Source organism: Pteronotus mesoamericanus, unplaced genomic scaffold (genome assembly GCF_021234165.1).
Source record: "Pteronotus mesoamericanus isolate MK-2021 breed Mesoamerican mustached bat unplaced genomic scaffold, CSHL_Meso_final contig_25, whole genome shotgun sequence".
In the NCBI taxonomy this organism is placed as follows: Eukaryota; Metazoa; Chordata; class Mammalia; order Chiroptera; family Mormoopidae; genus Pteronotus; species Pteronotus mesoamericanus.
Genome location: NW_026555105.1, coordinates 21,524,767 through 21,542,751, shown reverse-complemented (window position 1 = coordinate 21,542,751; position 17,985 = coordinate 21,524,767). Strand labels below are relative to the sequence as shown.

The following is a 17,985-nucleotide window of genomic DNA, read 5'->3' as shown; positions in this document are numbered from 1 at the left end:
GCTTCTCAATTTATGTCCTAGGAACCAAGAAGTCTACAGTCTGAAACTGTGCTCCTGTGGTTCTAATCTGGAGGGGGGAGGACATCGAGGGCCAGGTGCCCTTCTCATAGGGATGCCTGTCTGTCCAGGGAGTGGGATGTCCTGGGTTAGGGAGCAATAGACTGACCTAACCTGGTCTGAAGTCTGGCAGCTGCAAGGAAGGTGGGCGCTGACCAGGGTGCTGAACCTGTATGGTGCCTCCCTCTTAGGGCTCAGACTAGCTGAGGGGAGAGGTGGTGGAACGGAACGTGACTCCTATTTTGGTTACTCGGAAACCATACTGTTTTAGGCAGCTTTTAGTGGGAAAGCTTTGGAGCTAGGAATTCTGTGGTCCGCACAGCCTTAGAAAGGTCACTTCACTGGTTCTGGGCCCACTTTTTCATCTGTTCAATGGGGAGAGTAGCTCCTATCCTACTCTCAGGAGGCAGAGGTGAGCAACATTTGGTGACGGAGCCCTGCACTGAGCCCAAGCCCACAGAGCCCAGTGAAGCCTCTCAGGAGCTCGCCCTCACAGAGGGGCTTTGTGGGCTTGTTTCCTCCTCTTGTGCAATGGGTCCTGGGTTGGATGGCTTCAGATGCCCCGAACTTGGGGGCCCTGGGCATAGGAAAGTGGAAGTGCTCAGATACATGAGGTACACTTCACAAACAGGACTGAGTTAGAGGAGTCTTAGACCATCCCGGGGTTATGTTCCTGTCTCACCCAAGACCTGGCTTGGTTTTCCGGCTTCAGGAATGGCTTTTGCCCAAGGACCCATGATCCTCACCTGCACAGGATACAGTAGTTCTTTAAGAAGAGAATGGCTTTACAGCCAGGCTGACCCAGGTTCCCATTACAGTTCTCCCACCCCTAGAGGGCAAGTCCAGCACCTCAACCAATGCCGCTAAGTGTTATGTCAGGAGTGGCTAAGATACTAAGACTAGGAAAAGCCTAGCACACTTGAGTGCCAGACAAATGCTTGTCTCCATCACTGGAGGGCAAGCCTATGGTTCCCTTCCTCTTGTCCGTGAGCCCCCAGGCATATCTACACGCGGCCTCAGTAACAATAGCTCGTAGCCACTGAGCTCCAACTGCCTGTTTATAAGACACATTACTTGGTCAGACCCAGCAACAATCCTGAAGGTAGAGGAGATGGTCATTTTGCAGACAAGGCCACACACTAGCAAAGGCAGGGCTGGGAGTCACACCCCTGCCTACCTGATCCTGAGATTTCTGCTTGGCTTTGAGCAAATTACTAGACCTTTCCAAAGTCGTTCTCTGGTCTAGAAAATGAGGATAGTATCTCATTATGGTTATTACTTGAAGATACAATGTATGCTACTTTAGAATATATGCATATTTAAAAACATATGAAACACATGTGAGTGACTCAGGGGCAGGGGAATGGAGCGGATACAGGGGATAGAAATAGAAACACTTCAAATGTGGGGGGGTTCTTGCATGCACTGATCATAGTGTGCCGTGAACCAAGACGACTCACTCAATTTTCTGCACCTGATATCCAGATGAAGAAAAAATATGTACCAATAGTTTGTACACTAAAGTGTCTTAAACTTTAATGTGCACACAAGCCACCTGAGGAACTTGTTAAAATGCAGAAATGTGAAGTCTCAGGTCACACATTTCTCCACATTTCTAACAAGTTCCTTGCTCTTGCCAATGGTTTGAGTAGCTAGAATGTAAGAAGTCTTCCCTTCCCTTCTCAGGAGTTCTCAAATTTGCCTGATAATATGAATTGCCTGAGGAACTCATAAAAAATGGATTTAAAGGCCCTTCCCTGAGGTCTGAATTTTGGCCAGAATGTACACTGTATTTTGACCAAGTGTCACAGGAGAGAGACTGGCTCGGCTAGCCGGGGAAGCATGGAAGGTGGTACTCATTTGTTCCTTGGCCTATGGTGCAGACACAGGAGGCTGGCTCACCAGGCCTCTGTCCCAAAGTGCCTTCCCAAAAGCAGAGGTGGGAAAATTTTCCCAGGCTCTCTAGCAGCTATAGTTAGAGGTGATGTAGGTTCTATCAGATGCATTCAATCGAGCCTTGATTTTTTTAAAAAAAGATTTTATTTATTTTTAAGAGAGAAGGGAAGGGAGAGAGGGAGAAACAATGATAGGCTGCCTCTTACACATGCCTCGACTGGGAATAGAACCTGCAACCGAGCATGTGCCCTGACTGGGAATCGAACTGGCAACCCCTCACTTTGTAGGATGATGCCCAGCAGAGTCACACTGGTCAGAGCTGAGCCTTGAACTGGAACTTAGCTGAGTGGGGGTCAAGGTGGCAGTATAAAGGGCATTCACTTTCTGTTGCAGGTCTAAGCAACTACTGTGTGGTGCTGGAGTTTCCTGATCCACAGATCATGACAGTGATGTAATCTTGCATCTTCATACTCAAAGCTTTTTTGTTTAAAAAAGCTAAAATCATTTCTGTGCACTGCAGCTGAGCCCCAGGGCTAACACTGCGGCAGGACCCTCTCCCCACTCTTCCCTCTGAACCCTCATCGCACTGCCAGTCTCACACCTACCTTTTACGTTATGCAGCTCGTACGGAACATGGCTTTCCACGTGGTCACCGATCTCCTTTATGAGACCGCCTCGTTAGCCTCAGCACAGACTGTGCCTTCCCCTCGGTGCCTCCTACCCAGCCCTGCCACTACTGGGATATTCAACCTCATTAGCATTGCTGCTCTGTGCATTCTACAGTCTGTCCTTAGTCACCTGGGTTTTGTCACCCATCATTGCTTACCATCCTCACTGCCTGCCACTCCTGCCTTCTGACCCACCCTCCAGGCCAGATTCAGGGACAAGCACGGCTGGAGTCACTCAGGTGTGCCTTGTGGTATTCCAAGGACACACAAGGGCTGGGGACTTGGCTGCCTGCCTACGAATCTCTCTCATGGTGCAAAAAGTTGGCCATGGCCCATGAGCACGCACATTTTATGACAAAGCTAAGGATATGTATGTGGGGGATCTTTTCTCTCCTTGGTGGTGGGACCTGTCTTATTGGAAATGCACGAAATTGGACAAGATTATAAGGTGACAGAAGACACTAACTGCCCCACAGACTCCAATTTTCCTTCTGTGAAGAGAGGCATGGGTCAGTAATAGAATGTCATGGTGACAGTACAAAGGGAGGCCATCAGGGAAGCTGAGTTCCAACAGGTGAGGTTGTGAGGAGCTTGCCACCCACTTTCTAACTATGCGTCAATAGGCGCTGAGCAGCCAGCACGGGAATGAAAAATCTCCATTCTGAGCACAATACATTTTTGGAGTTGGGGTCTCAAGAAACTCAAGACTTCATAATGGAGGTTGACAGAAGCTCATGACTGAGTCAATAAACATAAAGAGAAACACAGCCAGCTCAAAAATGGGGAAGGAGACAAGGCAAGAAAGAGGAAGTGGGGATGCGGGGTTGCCAGAGATGGTAGTATAAGTGGTCTATGGCACTGAACCAAAGGACAGGATTTGGAACCAGACCTTTATTTTACTTCTAAGCCAATGGATAAACAAAGGAGTTTCAAACCAAGTGAAAGTGATGCCATGAACGTCACTAGACCTGGAAAGGTCACGTGAACTTCTCTGCAGACAGGACCTGTGGATATCACATCCAGCCCAGAACCTTCCCCTGAAGTTCAGAGCAACTCCTCTGTGGTGCACCAGCCACGGGCATCCCAAAGTGGCAACTCCTGAAGCCACGGTCTGCCCGCAGGGGCGGCTGGCTCCGGTCTCTGCCTTGTTTGGCCTAGGCCAGAAATCTTTTTTTAAAAAAATAGAGGACAAAACCTCAATGAGATACCACTTCACACCGACTAGGAGGGCTACACGCAAGAAGGCTAACAAGTATTAGCAAGGATGTGGAGAAACTGGAATCCTCACACCCTGCTGTTGGGAATGTAAAATGGCACAGTCACTTTGGCAAACAGTCTGGCAGTTCCTCAAAAAGTTAGACATCAAGTTAGTTACCATATGATCTAGCAATTCCATCCCTAGGTCTATACCCACAAAAATTAAAAACATATGTCTACACAAAAATCTGTTCACAAACGTTCATAGCAACAGTATTCACAGTAGCCAAAAACTGAAAACTACTCAGCCGTCCACCAACTGATGAATGGATAAAGGAAATCTGGTCGACCCATACAATGGAGTATTATTCAGCCAGAAAAAAGAATGATGTACTGGTAGACACCACAACACGGGTGACCCTTAGAAACATTAAGTGAAATAAGCCAGATGCAAAAGCCCACATATTACATGATTCCACTTATGAGAACTGTCCAGAATAAGCAAATCTTCAGAGACAAAAGTAGACTAGTGGTTGCCTGGGGCTGGGAATGGAGAGTGGCTCTTCATGGATATGCGGTTTCATTTTGGGGTGGTGAAAATGCTCAGGAATTAAGTATAGTAATGGATGTACAACACTGTGGGTATACTAAAAACCACTTAAACACACACTTTTAAAAGGGTGACCTTTATGGGTAAGTGAATTATGTCTCAAAAAAGTTATTTAGAAAAGAGGACTAGGTTATTAAGTGCTGATATTTATTAAGGCTCCAACCCTTTGGGCTCCAAAAAGCACACCCCCAAACCATTCCCACTTGCTGCTTGGTCGTTACTCGTGGCTGAAAGGAGGGCCACAGCCCGACTGCAAGCACAGGCAGCCCGACTGGAAGTGACTAAAAGCCCCCCTGCAGCAACGAAGGTATCACCTGTGCCCCGAAGGTCCTTGATGCAAGGAGACCCCCACCCCAACAAAATGGCTGATTCTGCAGATGAATCACTGAAGTTTCTGTTTTCAGAAAACACAGTTATGTATAGGATTAGCCTTTCAACCTTTGCTACTAGAAAATCTAAGGGGCAAGTTAATTGTTTCAAACGGGACATTTCTTTGAATCAGGGTCCTAACAGTTATCTACCCCTTCCCTGCCTGCCTGACGGTCTCTGGTCTGATGGTCCTTTCAATGATTCCTTTTATAGTAAAAGATGCTTTTATGAGCAAATTGCCCCAAGTCCTTTTGATAGCAGGTATGATCCTATTTCAAAACAAAAACATTCCACCCATTTGCTGGCCCTTGAGCAAGAAAACTATGGTTGACGATTGCATTTGTAGCTCTGCCTGACCTCTGGGTCTTTCTCCAGAGGACATGTTCTGAGAGATACAAAGTGGCCTTTTGCTAGGTCGGTGCTTGAGACGGGGTCCGCCAGAAATGCCGAGCGAGCCCGCTCACGCTGGCCTCCCCACCCAGGCCCAGCCTCCATCTCAGGCTCACCCTGGGCCTATATCCCAGTCTACGTTACCCCGAAACCACTCTCAGGCAAGGCAGACAGGGTATAGCGCATTAGCAGATTACCTCAGGAAGGCTCTGGTAGCTCTTCCAGATAAGTAGTATGTCCTAATTTGGGAAAAGGAAGCCAAGGAGTTAAGAAGTGAAAGGACCCAAACATGGCTGAAATGCTAGCTGTGAAGCCAAGTGGCTAGCGCTTTGATCTCTTGCCTCTGGGCCTGACGCTCTATGGTGCTCTTTCCACTGCAGCACAAGGTTCGTCACTGACCACGTCTGTCAGGGCTCGGGCTGAAAAGGATCCGGAGAACACCAAAGGTCAGGCGGGGCTGGACAGAGGGCACAGGCTTCCAGAGGTGGGGCTCCCTGGGGTGAAATGCCTTCCTAGGTTGTTTAATGCTTGGCTAGCTCTTCCATCCACCCCAGCCACTGGCTTCGAGGCTGGCCTCCAGTTCAAGACCACGCTGTGAGGGAGCCCACGCTCCCGTGCTCGCCTGGGCCCCGTGGAGCGTGAGAGGCAGAGGGAGTGACTCTGTAGGTGAGCGCCACACAAAGGCTTGACCTTTCCTTTTCCTCTTGCCCCAGCTCCCAAGGGCTCGCCATACACAGAAGCAGGTATCACAGTATTTTAGAGTAGGAAGGGCACCTCGGAATTCATAGGTGGGGCACAAAGGCCCTGGGAGGAGAAAGGACTTGGGGTCACTTAGTAAGTTAGTGTAACCATGAGATCAGCCCTCGGGTCTGTCCTGTTTATTCCTCTGTTTATAGGCTGCCATTGCCCCAGCACAGACGGACTCAGAGGACTGGGCCAGACAGACAGAACTGGAGGACTCTGCCCTTCACTGAAGGAGGCAGTCTTTCTGCAATGTGCCTGCCCATGTGAGAGCCATCCTTGTGGCCTGTGGGGTTTCCAGACACTCATTTTCATCCGCGCAGCCATACTGGGCCCCATCTTAGTGATGTCGGGAGCAAAGAGCAGTTTATGAAGGGAAGGTGGCTGAGAATTAAGAATGGACCATGGGTAGGAAAAGAGTCATGTAGCCCCACAAGGATTCAAACTCTAAAGTCTCATAATTGAAAGGATCTGTGCAGTAAAAGAAGTGAGAGACGGCAACATGACTTCTGTATTGACATTTGGTTCTTAATAATAACATCCAAAATGCGTTCTGTTCTTATAGCGCTGCATTGGGCCGAGGATATATGTTGCCGGAGTCTCCCTTGGAAAGCGGGGAGGAGCTGGTGGTGAGAGAGACACTGACTTCTCTTTGGGACCTATATGCAGCCAGGCGGAGAGCTGCAACAGGCGCCCTGGCTCTGACTGGGGGGGAGGGAGGCAATCCCAGCCAGCCTGCAAACACATGGGCAGAATCCCTTGCCCCCAGCGTGCAAGAACACGGCTGCTGATGGGGCCAGAGATGGCAGCTCCAGGAGAGTGGAGAGAAGGCTGGGATGTTACATTCTTGAGGCCTTCACAGGTACATGTCATCGAAGCCCGGCGGGGGGAGATGGTCTGGGTTAGGTCTGGAATGGAAAGAGGGGCAGGTGAGTTGGCGCGGTGGAGGGCCAGGGGCACACAGGCAGACAGGGCACTGGGCAGAGAGAGCCTGCCCTCCAGCATGACATGGTAGTCCGAGGAATTTAGGAGCACGAGCTCTAGAGCCAGACAGGCTGGGACTGAGTCCTGATTTTTCCACTTTGGGTAAGTTTCTTCATCTTTCAGGAACTCGATTTCTGTATCTACAAAAGGTGGACAGTAGTATCCACCCATGAGTGTTGATTAAGGATCCAGTGAGTTCCTGGTACATATTAAGGTTCCAGGAAATGAGTAGCTCCTCCTCCTCTGGGTCTTCCCTGAGAAGGGCTGGGGGGAAGGACGGCTCTCAGGAGTGGGGAGCTCCTGGAAGCTCCAGGGGGGGCGTCCGGCAGGGCCTGGAGGAGCCTCCACTCTTGGCAGTGGGGGATGGAGCTACTGGCAGCTCTGTGCCTGGCGTCAAGCGCCTTCGTTCCTGCAGCACGGAGCTGTCCTGTCCTGTCACCAGGTCCTATTGCTCAGCATACCTGAGTGAATACCTACCCGGGTGGGCTGGTCCCAATGGGTCCAAAGGGGTCAAAGCGCGCTCCTGGGGGCACAGCGCCTGGAGGAAGCCGGTTTGGGAGGCCTGAGGACGGGTCAATCAGTACTCTTGGAAAGCCGGATCTCAGGGGGTCCACAATCATGCCACCTCTCCGACACCTGAGGCCAGAAGGGAACATGGGTGTGCATGTGGCAGGGAGCTGCTCTTAGTCCACGCCTGATAAGCACAGGTGGCACCCTGCCACCCGAGGGAGGGTCGCTGCCCTCCACAGGGCGCAAGGGGCACAGCAAGCGAGAGGCTGCCGCCGGCCCGCTGAGCGCCCCCGCCGGACCGGCACCGCTCCAGGCCAGGCAGAGCAGGGCAAGTGGCGGCGACTCCTCAGCTGCTCGGCAACAACCTGTCTCCTTCACCCCAAAGGCAGACTGACGAAAAACTCTAAAATTAGAAGCTGAGCCGGGGCTGGAAGCCACGGGAGCAAGTTGTGTTGCTGCCACCTCCCCAGCAGTACTCACCCAAAGGGGTCTAGGTCCTCTCCTCCGACAGCAAATGGGCCCAAGGGATCACGCCTGAAACAAACAAGGGACAATTACCACATGTCCCATAGCAGATGGGCACCTGGGCTCCCAGGGGCCTGAACCTGACACCAGAGGGGTCACAAATGCACTCCCAGGCTTGCGGCGAAGGGGAAACCCCTGCATGAGACCAGAACGCAAGGGATATTTCGAAATGGTCTTTGGCACAGACTAACCATGGCTGAACATGAAGTTACAAAACATGGAGGAACCCAATTCCATGGAAAGAAAACATATTAACAGTAGTAACCTCCACATAAATTTCATTTTATTCACACCTTTCTCAAACTCCTAAACTTTGGATGATGAACCAAGATCTTTTAGATCAGAAAATAATTCTAAAACCAAAACCGAAAGCTCACATTTAAAAACTCCAAAGGCTCGTGGGAGATGGGTGCTCTCCCAGCTCGCACAGCGCCCCTCCGCCATCTCTTCATTATGGGCTCTGCATGACATTTTCATACCGCGAGTACTGCATCTCTGTTTCTGCACCGCGGCCCAGTGGGGGGCCGCAAACCATTAGAACCTTCCCCTGCCCCCCAACAATGCATGAGCTAGGAGCATAGATGGAGATTCTACATTATATAATATACACATACAAAATATATCTATCTTTCAAAAGCCTTATGCATCCTTTATAGTCTTTGATCCAACCATTTTACATTTAGGTATCAATTTTAAAGAAAAAACACATTATTCAAATTAAAATATTACCATAAAAACCTGAATCGAGAGAACTGGGTTGGCCTAATCGGGGACCAGTCAGGTACATTATGGCATATCCCTGAATGCAACCAAGGAAACAGTGTTTTTAGAATGTTTTAAAAAGATGTCGAAAAACATTCATGCTCTAGTGTTAACTGTGGGAGAAGGGGGTTATCAATTGTCTAGGAAATCAACTGTGAAAAGTGTGGGTGTGTGTGGGTAAATTAAACTAGAAAGAAGCAGACTGAAAATATAAACAGTGGGGAGTTGCTTCTATTTCCTTTTTTTTTCTATTAAGGATGTGAATATAATAAAAACGATTTAGTATTTGAAAAAGTGGGGCCTGGAACCTGCTTGGAGCCCCCGTGAGCAACCCAAACGTGACAGTTCTGGGGCACAGCAGGTTCTGGCCAGACCTCAGGAGAGCCTCGTAAACACTCCCTAATCTAAGCTTATACCTGAGAAGCCATTAAATAAAGAATCTGGGGAAAAAATCCAAAAGTAGCTGCTTCTCCAATCAGTTCTACCAAATGGGCTGGAAAAGATAATTATGACTTAGGTGGACTAGGTTCCAAGGGAAGGTTATTATGCCCAAGGCATGGCTCACAGAGCTGGCAGTCAGAGATTCCGGTGGCCTCCCAACGTCCTGCCTCGGTGGACAGACCAGGGGGTGCTAAGGGCGGCAAGGCAGGGACCGCAAGCAGCAGCAGCTGTCTCCGCAAACTACCCCCTGAGAGCAGCGCACAGAGGGGCCCCCAGTGGCTACCCAAATGCCTGGGAGACCAGAGCTTTGACGGCTGCTGAAGAAGGCAGCCATCTCTAGTCTTCTCTCCTGGGCCACCATGTGGGGAGGGAAGGAATGAAGAACAATGGGGGCTAGAAAGGCAGCTGCAAGGTCAAACCCAACACTCGAAACTGTCAGAACAGATCCTTTAGGCTCACACTCAACACATTCTCACTGTGACACATGCACATGTGACACATGTACGTGAGCTCATCGTGTACGTGTGCAGAACCCGTTTTAAAATAGCCTCTGTCTTGACTGGCAATCTAGAGATTAAAAAAAGAAGGTAATTTTTGCATACGGTCTCTAAAATAGAGCTCCTACCACTTTATCTGGTAACCAACTGAGGGACAGAGTGTTGTACATGAACCCACAGGCACAACTTCTTGGCTGGCCCACTGGACAGTATGTCCCAGCTCCAAAAGGGGCCCCTCTAAGGGATCTGAGGTGAGCCTGACCCACAGATTCCTTCTTATATACTCCCCCCAACCCCGGGTGAAGACACCACTCCTCTCTGGGACACACAACTCCAGCCGAAGCCATTCTAGTGCTGGATGTGCTCAGGTGAACTGGAATGGCCTCAGGGCTGGGATTAAGAGGTGGGCTCTAGACTCTGGGTGGGGAATTATCTAGCTGGATGGCAGGGGTCTGCAACAAAACCTCTGCATCTCAGTCTTCTGAGACGTAATCTAAGCAGCAACATTCGCAGGGGCTGCTGTAATGGTGGAACATAGCGCTGGCCCTGAACAGGCTCACTGACAGCTCAGGAAGGCCTGGGAGGGCAGAGCAACAGATGCCCCCGCTACTTACCCTGAGCTTGCTTTGTGTCAGGCACTGTGCTAAATTTAGCTTTTTAAAAGATTAAATTTTTAAATTTAATTTTCTGAATAGGTAACGCATTCACCAGTTTCAAAATTCAAGACTGATAAGGGATACACAGATCCATAATCTTAAGCTAGCTGTGTTTTGGAATTCAGCATTGTTCGTATTTTAGAAAGCTCGGGTGAATACATCTAATATGTACTGTGTAACACTCCCAAGCAGCAGGCTATACCCAATACCCTAATATTTCTGCAGAACAAATGAGTAGTCACAAGTGGGACAGATGAAAATATAAGGTGCTTCATGCCATTTTAGGTCAGGTTTTACTACCAAATAAGGTTTGGGACCAACCTTATTTTTCTGGGGGGAAAAAACACCCTGGTTTTCAGATCTCTGTTGATTTCAGAATTATAGTTAGGAGATTGTGGACTCATAAAAGTAAAACATCTTCCGCCACCAGCCTCCCAGGTCTTCAGTGTCTTGCATGTCCTTCCAAAGATACTCTGTCTATATGTATCTCCCCTGCCTTTCAGACTGATAAATGTGCCTGGCTCCTTATGCACATTATCTTATTTCACATTGGCAGCAGCCCTCTGAGTACATGAAGTTGTTAGTTTGGGAAAAACAGGTGATAGTATATGTTGCCAATGATAAGACTCAAGCTTTCAAGTGAAAATTAGCAACAAACCAACCAACCAACCAGCTTGATGGCTTCCCAATAGTTATGCTGACCAGGATCAGTAATATTAACGAATGTGATTTTTTGATATTGTATAATAAAATGGATCAATGTTTAGCAGATCTACACATCTTAGTGAATCTGTATTTTCTAAACAACTGATACATGATCTTTTAATATCATACATGGGTAAAAGATCCATTCAAAAGGCATGACAGACCACTGGGTTTTAATGTAATAATGTATAAAGAGTTCACTGATATGTATTCAGATTCCATGTTATAACTAACTTTTAAAGAAACTATCACATGCCAAGTTTTGGAGTAATGCAAAGAATATCTACAATTATTTTAAAAAGTTATTAAACTATTCCTTCTCTTTTCCAACAATCTATCTATGTTAAGGCTTTAATAAAAATAACATTATCACTTAAGACTAAATGCAGAAGCAGAATGAGAATCTAGTTGTCTTCTATGCTAAATATTAAAGCAATTTGCAACAATGTAAAATAATGTTACTCTTCTATTTTTCTGTTTTGTAAAATACGGTTATTTTCATAACATTTCTTATTTATGTTAACATATAATGGATTTACTGTATTTTTTAAATTCATGAATACATGTGTATTTAAAAATTTTTGGCTGTAATTTCTAATATGGTAAACACTGACAGATATAACTCAAACAAGAGCTCCTTGGGATCCTCAGTAATTTTTGAGAGTGCAAGAGGATTCTCAAGACCAAAAAGTTTGAGATCTGCCAGCATAGGAAATAGAGCTCAAAGAAGTAAAAATATATATATATTTATGTGTATATGTATATATATGTGTGTGTGCATATTTGTACAGGTGTTCATAGTATGCCACTTAAAATGAAAAATTGAACATGTTTGAAATTATCCCATCATACAATAAAATATCAGATACAAAAAAGCACATAGGTAGCACTTTAGTCAATGGATTATGAAATTTTACAAAGAAAATGTAGAATACATAATATTGGGAACATTCAAAAAACATGTAAAGATGCAGACTGGGATTAAAAATGAATTTTGAATGATATAAGAGCTTTGTATCTAAGGATTTATTTTGAGCAAAGCTGTTTAAGCATAGGAAAAATTGTTTTTTCACAATGGGGGACAGGATTTGGGGCAGAGTCTCCTGACTGACTGAGGACAGATGGAGCAAAGAGAAACGGGTTAGAATTATAACAACAACAAAAAAAGCTAGGCTTATATTTTTTAAAAAAAACACCAAAAAACAAAAACAATTTCTCTTACAGATGGGCTGTGTTCACTAATTCTTTCTTAGAGAGCTCAGGAATAGGACAGACCTACTTTTCACTCTCAATTCTCCATCACAATAGAATGTCCTCTCCATCTAGCGTGGCATCCAAACCAGCAGACCCAGCATCCTTTGACAAGCTCTGGACACACCTCACCGCGCACTTAGCGAAGCAACTCTCTTTATGCATTAGGGCAGACATCCCCACAAGGGTTTGCATTTGGAGGTCTCTGGGTGTGGGGTAGGCAAGGTGAGGGTGTGGAAGATGTGGGGCGAGACACAGGACTGTCCTGTGGGAAGGGGCAGAGGCTGCTGTTTCCTACTCAGAGCACCTGTCATGCTGTTCAGGGATGGGGTGATTAACACCCTGCAGGACCAGATGGGCCTGCTGCTGTGTTGCTCTTTCCCTTCTCTCGCCCTAAAGCCCCACCCCCAAATCAGGCGTTTGAGGGAAAAACAAAAAGGTAAAAGTGTAAGTGCCTGGTTGCCCAGCAACACAGTGGTTGTGGCGGTGGTGAGGGGCTATAATAAAAGAATCAATGTCATTACAGACATCTGTGCTACAGAGAAAGGGGGCTGGCAAAGAGTGGGGACGGAGGGAGAAGGGGGCTACAGAAGGAAGACCTGACGGGCTGTCAACTCCCTGGTGTCTGACAAAAAGCCTCCTAAACACCCCGCCTCCTCTTCCAACCATCTCATGCAGTTCTGCGTGCTAGTCTTGGGAGACAAGCTTGCTTGAGAAAACCTAATGGGGGAGTGGGGAGGAAGAGGATAGATTTTCCTCCATAATCAGTGTATGCTCACTACACAGAACTTGTACACAGATTGATTACATGAGCTAAAACTGAGGAGCGCAGTGGGGAATAAGCTCCTGAGTCGGACTCACACCAGGGTAAACCCCAGGCGTCAACCTCCCTGATAGGTAATTCTGGGAAGTCACGCTACCTCCCTGTCCACTGTCTCCTCCCCTTGTAAGGCAGGGTTGCCACCGATTTTCTTGTAGGGCTGCCTGGAAGATGAGCAGCCAGAATGAAAGCACTTGGCTCCGTGGGCAACACTTGGACAGCCAAGAAATGGCAGTTACTCCTATCCCTGATAAATGACTGCAACACTGAGGATAACAAAACAATGTCCATAAAGGGCCTGGGTCCAAACGCAGTCGTCCAACACACCCTCTGGGTCAATACTCACACCATGGTGGCTCCAGTGCGTCGAATCCTTTCCTGGGGGGAGGACACTATGTATTTAAAAACATAAAACAAGGTTCTCTCTGGGGAGACCCTCTACTCATTAGACCTGCAGTCTTGTTCTCATCTCTGCTGCCACCTGCATGGGATCCACGCAGTATTCATTGAACATTCGCTATGTTCTGAGCAATGAGCTCAACATGTGACATCCATCATCAAATTCAATCCTAAGGCAGGATAAGTGATCCCAAAGTGCAGATGAGAAAACCAAAGCTCCAAGAGGCTAACTGTGCTGACAGGTAAAGCTACAAGGTCAGGGTGTGAACCCAGTCGACAAACCTCCAAAGCCTGTGTTCCTAACTGCCATATAATACTGCCTCCTTGACATGGGGGTTGGGTGGGTGGCAGAAAGAAGGGGGACAAGCCCTGCCTGCTAAGAGTGGCATGCAGGAGTGGCGAGGCTCAGCCTCGGCCTTCCCCTCCAGCCCCCCAGGCTCTTTAGCCGAAGGCACCACTGCCACCATCGGAACCCTCGAGGGGTGTCCGACTGCCTGTGGGAAGATTCACGTCTGCATCAGGAGTCTTTCAAAATCTAGTCCTACCCTCCACAGCTGTTCTATCCTAGGACTCCAGACACGAATTCTTTTTCTATCGCCAAACTTCAGGGACAGTCCCACGCATCTGCCCTACTGTCCCTCAGCCTGGAAAACCCACCCCCTGAAAGAAATGCTCTGAAATAATTCAGACACATAAAAAGGAAAAACGAAAGAAGCTTAAAATACTTCTCTTCCTCGAGAAGACACAGCTCAGGCAGCGCCTCCTCCAAGAAGCCTTTCCCAGCGTACCCGTGAAGGATCTCTGCGCTAATGTCTGTTAATGGCAGCGATCACTTTAATTTACTCAGCTGTTTCCCAAGCCAGAAGGAGAGCGTGTGCCTCAAGAGCAGGGATCCAGCCCTGGGGACCCCTAATCCACAGGAAAACATTTGTGAAAGAGAAAACTCATCAAAATGTGCAAGGCATAGGTCCAGGTGATGGCGATACAAAGAGGTGAAGAAGTGGAACAAAGGAAGTAGGCACTTGAAAAAAGCCAATAATCTTGGGATTAGACAAAAATGATAAGTGTTGTCATGGAAAGAGTGAACCCCAGGGCTAGGAGGCCAGGGGTTTTGGCGAAGGAAACACACACAATGGGCAGAAGGGCGCAGAGCTGGCTGTGCCTGCAGCAGGCCTGCGACGGGCGGGCACCATTCCAGCCTCTCCCCCATCTTCTGGGCCTAGAACAATACCCACATTTCCTCTACAGCCTTTCTTAGCCCAAGACCTGGAGACTTCACTTAGTAAAGCTTCCTAAACGGAGGCCCACACCACTCACTTGGTAATTCTCCATCTTGACAGGGAGGATTGTATCCTGCCCCCTCCCTGAGCGGGGAAGCCTGCCCCGGGCTTTGCAACCCACTCACCACCACCACCACCTGACTCTACCTACTAGGCTCTAACCACGTGGCCTGCCCTTCCAGGGCTCTGCAGAGAACAGGTCTTCAGGTTGGAGCACGCTTTCTATCCCTCTCTTTGCCTGGCTAATGTCTCCTGTTTAGATACCAGTTCCGTCTTGGGGAAGCCTTCCCTGGACACCAAGTGTGTGCCAAGTACCCTGCTGTTCATCCCTTAGGAGGGAAATGAGAGCAGAAGCCCAGATGCTGCCACTGGCCTTGGTGACGCACCCAGGGGTAGAGCTAGTGTCCCACACATACTGAGCTCAAGAAATACCATAGACTTAAGAACCTAAGCGGCAACTCAGCATCTGAATTTTTAAGTACTTTTTATTTTAAAATAATTACCCATGAATATATGAATTATTTCTGGATTCTCAAGTGTATTCCTTTGCTTCATATGTCTATCCCAATGCCAATTCCACACAGTCTTCATTCCTGCAGCTTTGTAGTAAGTTTTGAAATTGAGAAGTATGAGTTCTCCAATTTTTTTCTTTTTTAAAACTGTTTTAGCTATTCTGGTTCCTTCGCATTTCCATAGGAATTTTAGAATCAGCTTGCCGATTTCTGAAACAAATCAAAACCCTACCAACAAAAAAGGCTCTCGGATTTTGACTGGTATGACACTGACTACGCAGATCACTTAGGGGCGTACTGACAATCTCAAGTCCTGACCATGACCTGTGAACACAGTATGTCTTTCAGTGGTTTAGATCCTCCTTAATTTCTTTCAATAATCTTTTGTGGTTCTCAGTATACAAATCCTACACTTCCTTTGTTAAATTTATTTTTAAATATTTTATTCTTTGAGGTTACTGTAAATGTGGTCATTTATTTCATTTCCAGATTGATCACTGCTAATATACAGAATTACAAGTGATTTTTATTGATCTTGTAGCCCGTCACATTGCTGAATTTGTATATTAGTTTTACAAAGTTAAAAAAATATTTTCCTTAGGATATTCTCCGTATAAGATCCCATATCATTGACAAACAGATTGTTTTAATTCTTACTTTCTAATCGGAATACCTTTTATTTCTTGAGTGATTGCCCAGTACTCGTTATACAGTAAGTACCATGTTCTAGGAAAGTAGCAAGAGCAGATACCCTTGCTTGTTACTGATCTTAGGGCGAAAGCATTCCGTCCTTCTCCATTAGGTTGGGTGTTAGCTGTGGCCTTTCTGCAGATTCTCTTTGTTGGACTGAGAAAGTTTCCTTCTATTGCTGAATGCTTTTTACCATGAATGGGTGTTGAATTTTGCAAATGCTTTTTCTCTAATTGAGGTGGAAAAGTGGTTTTTGTCCTTTGTTCTATTAACATGGTGTATTACACTCATTTATTTTTAGATGTTAAGTTAACCAATCCTGGAATTTTATTTGGTCATGGTGTGTATATTTTATATGTAGCTGGATTTGTTTCCCAGTATTTCGTTGACAATTTTTGCATCTATATTCATAAAAGATACTGGTTTATAGTCTTCTTGTGATATCTTTGGTTTTGTATCAGGGCATTACGGGCCTCATAGAATGAGTTGGGAAGTACCCCTTCTTCTTCTATTTTTTTTGAAGGAGTTTGTGAGGGACTGGTATTAATAAAAAAAAAATCATTATTAAGGAAATTTTCAAATGGACCAAAATAGTACAAATAGTGTAATTTATGAAACCCTTGCCTTTTTCAACTCAGTTTCAATAATTATCAATATTCCACCATTCTTATTTCACCTATACTTGCGTCCAAATGTGATTCTTTTGGGTTAAGTTACTTTAAAGTACATCCCAGACATACCATTTTACCCTTAAAGACTTTGTTATATATATGTAAATACGTATCTCTAACAGATAAAGGCTTCTTTTGTTTTTTCCAACATAATCAAAAATTAATTTGCTTTACTTAAAATTAGCAGTAATTCCTAACGTTATCTAATACCTGGTCCACATGCAAGTTTCTCCAAACGTTTCAAAAATGATTTTTAGAATCAGTATGAATCAAGATCCAAACAAAGTCCAACACTGTATCTAGATGATATAACTTTTATTAACAGTCCCCTCTCTCCCTTTTCTCCCCATGCCATTCATTTATTTGATTGGAAAAAACAAGATCAATTTATTGTGTAAAAAATTTTCATGTTCTATTTTTGACTGGAACACATGTATCCTCGTGTGTCTGATTAACTTGTTCTTCCAGCCCTCATACTTCTTTTAAACTGGGAGTTTGATCTGGATTCAGGACTCAATGCCTGGCTGTCCTCATTTCGGTGTAAAGACTGACCTATGGTTTCCGGCGCTATCAGTCTGACCTACCTGTTACAAAGTTCCCCACTGACCTTTCACCCAAGAGTGCAGCAGCCACTGACAATTTGTGCCCAGGTATGTGATTTCAGTACAAGTTTGCAATGTGGTGCTTTTCTAATTCTGTCACTTCCCCTAAGGCCAGGCTTTTTTGGGGTTTTTTCCTTCACAATTCTAAACTCTAGGTCTATAATTCCAAAATTAGGATGGCACAGCTTCCAGGTGCCCCTGCGGCAGCTCTGGTGGTGTATCTGCTTGTCACGGAGTCTGGAGAGTCCTCTTGGCATTAATAAGCAGAAGCTGCCTACTCTACAACTCAGAGCGGAATCCGACGTAATGAAGAATGCCCTGAACCCCACACGGCTTTCAGAAGTCTTGTTAGACATTAATGGAAATGCAAGCCTACATAAATTATCTGAGTCCAAACCTGTTTTATATATGAACACAGTATTTCTATATGGTTCTAATATAAATTTATCCAGGAATATAACTGATGTAATTAAGAAACACTGTCCATCCACTCTTTTGTTTGCCATTCTAAGCGCTGTTCACTATTTCAGAAAAGTCATGCTAGTAACACCAACATGGAATGTATACTTGAGTTGCCAATACAACAACATCTGCACGTGGCCAGCTTTTGTTGCTGTCAAATTCAAGACAATTCCCCATACAACTGAAATATCTGACGACGACTATGTTTTCCATTGAAATCTTGGTCAGGTATCTACACAACGAAATACACATTATCTTATTATTAATTACTGTTTTTATTTCTCATTTAT

At 46.1% G+C, this 17,985-nt stretch overlaps 1 protein-coding gene across 2 annotated transcripts in view; it reads right to left on the bottom strand.

The window, feature by feature from the left end:
* Window positions 1-2,171: 2,171 nt before the first annotated feature.
* The window catches only part of PSMF1 (proteasome inhibitor subunit 1), a 34,986-nt gene continuing 19,172 nt past the window's right edge, over window positions 2,172-17,985 (bottom strand). Inside the window, exons 5-7 of one of the 2 annotated variants that reach the window (XM_054573932.1) lie at window positions 7,903-7,956; window positions 7,390-7,548; window positions 2,172-5,606 (exon numbers count right to left, since the gene is read on the bottom strand). In XM_054573932.1, the coding sequence (XP_054429907.1) occupies window positions 5,579-5,606; window positions 7,390-7,548; window positions 7,903-7,956 (241 nt within the window). In that variant the 3' untranslated portion in view covers window positions 2,172-5,578. The other variant, XM_054573931.1, reaches the window with a different exon arrangement.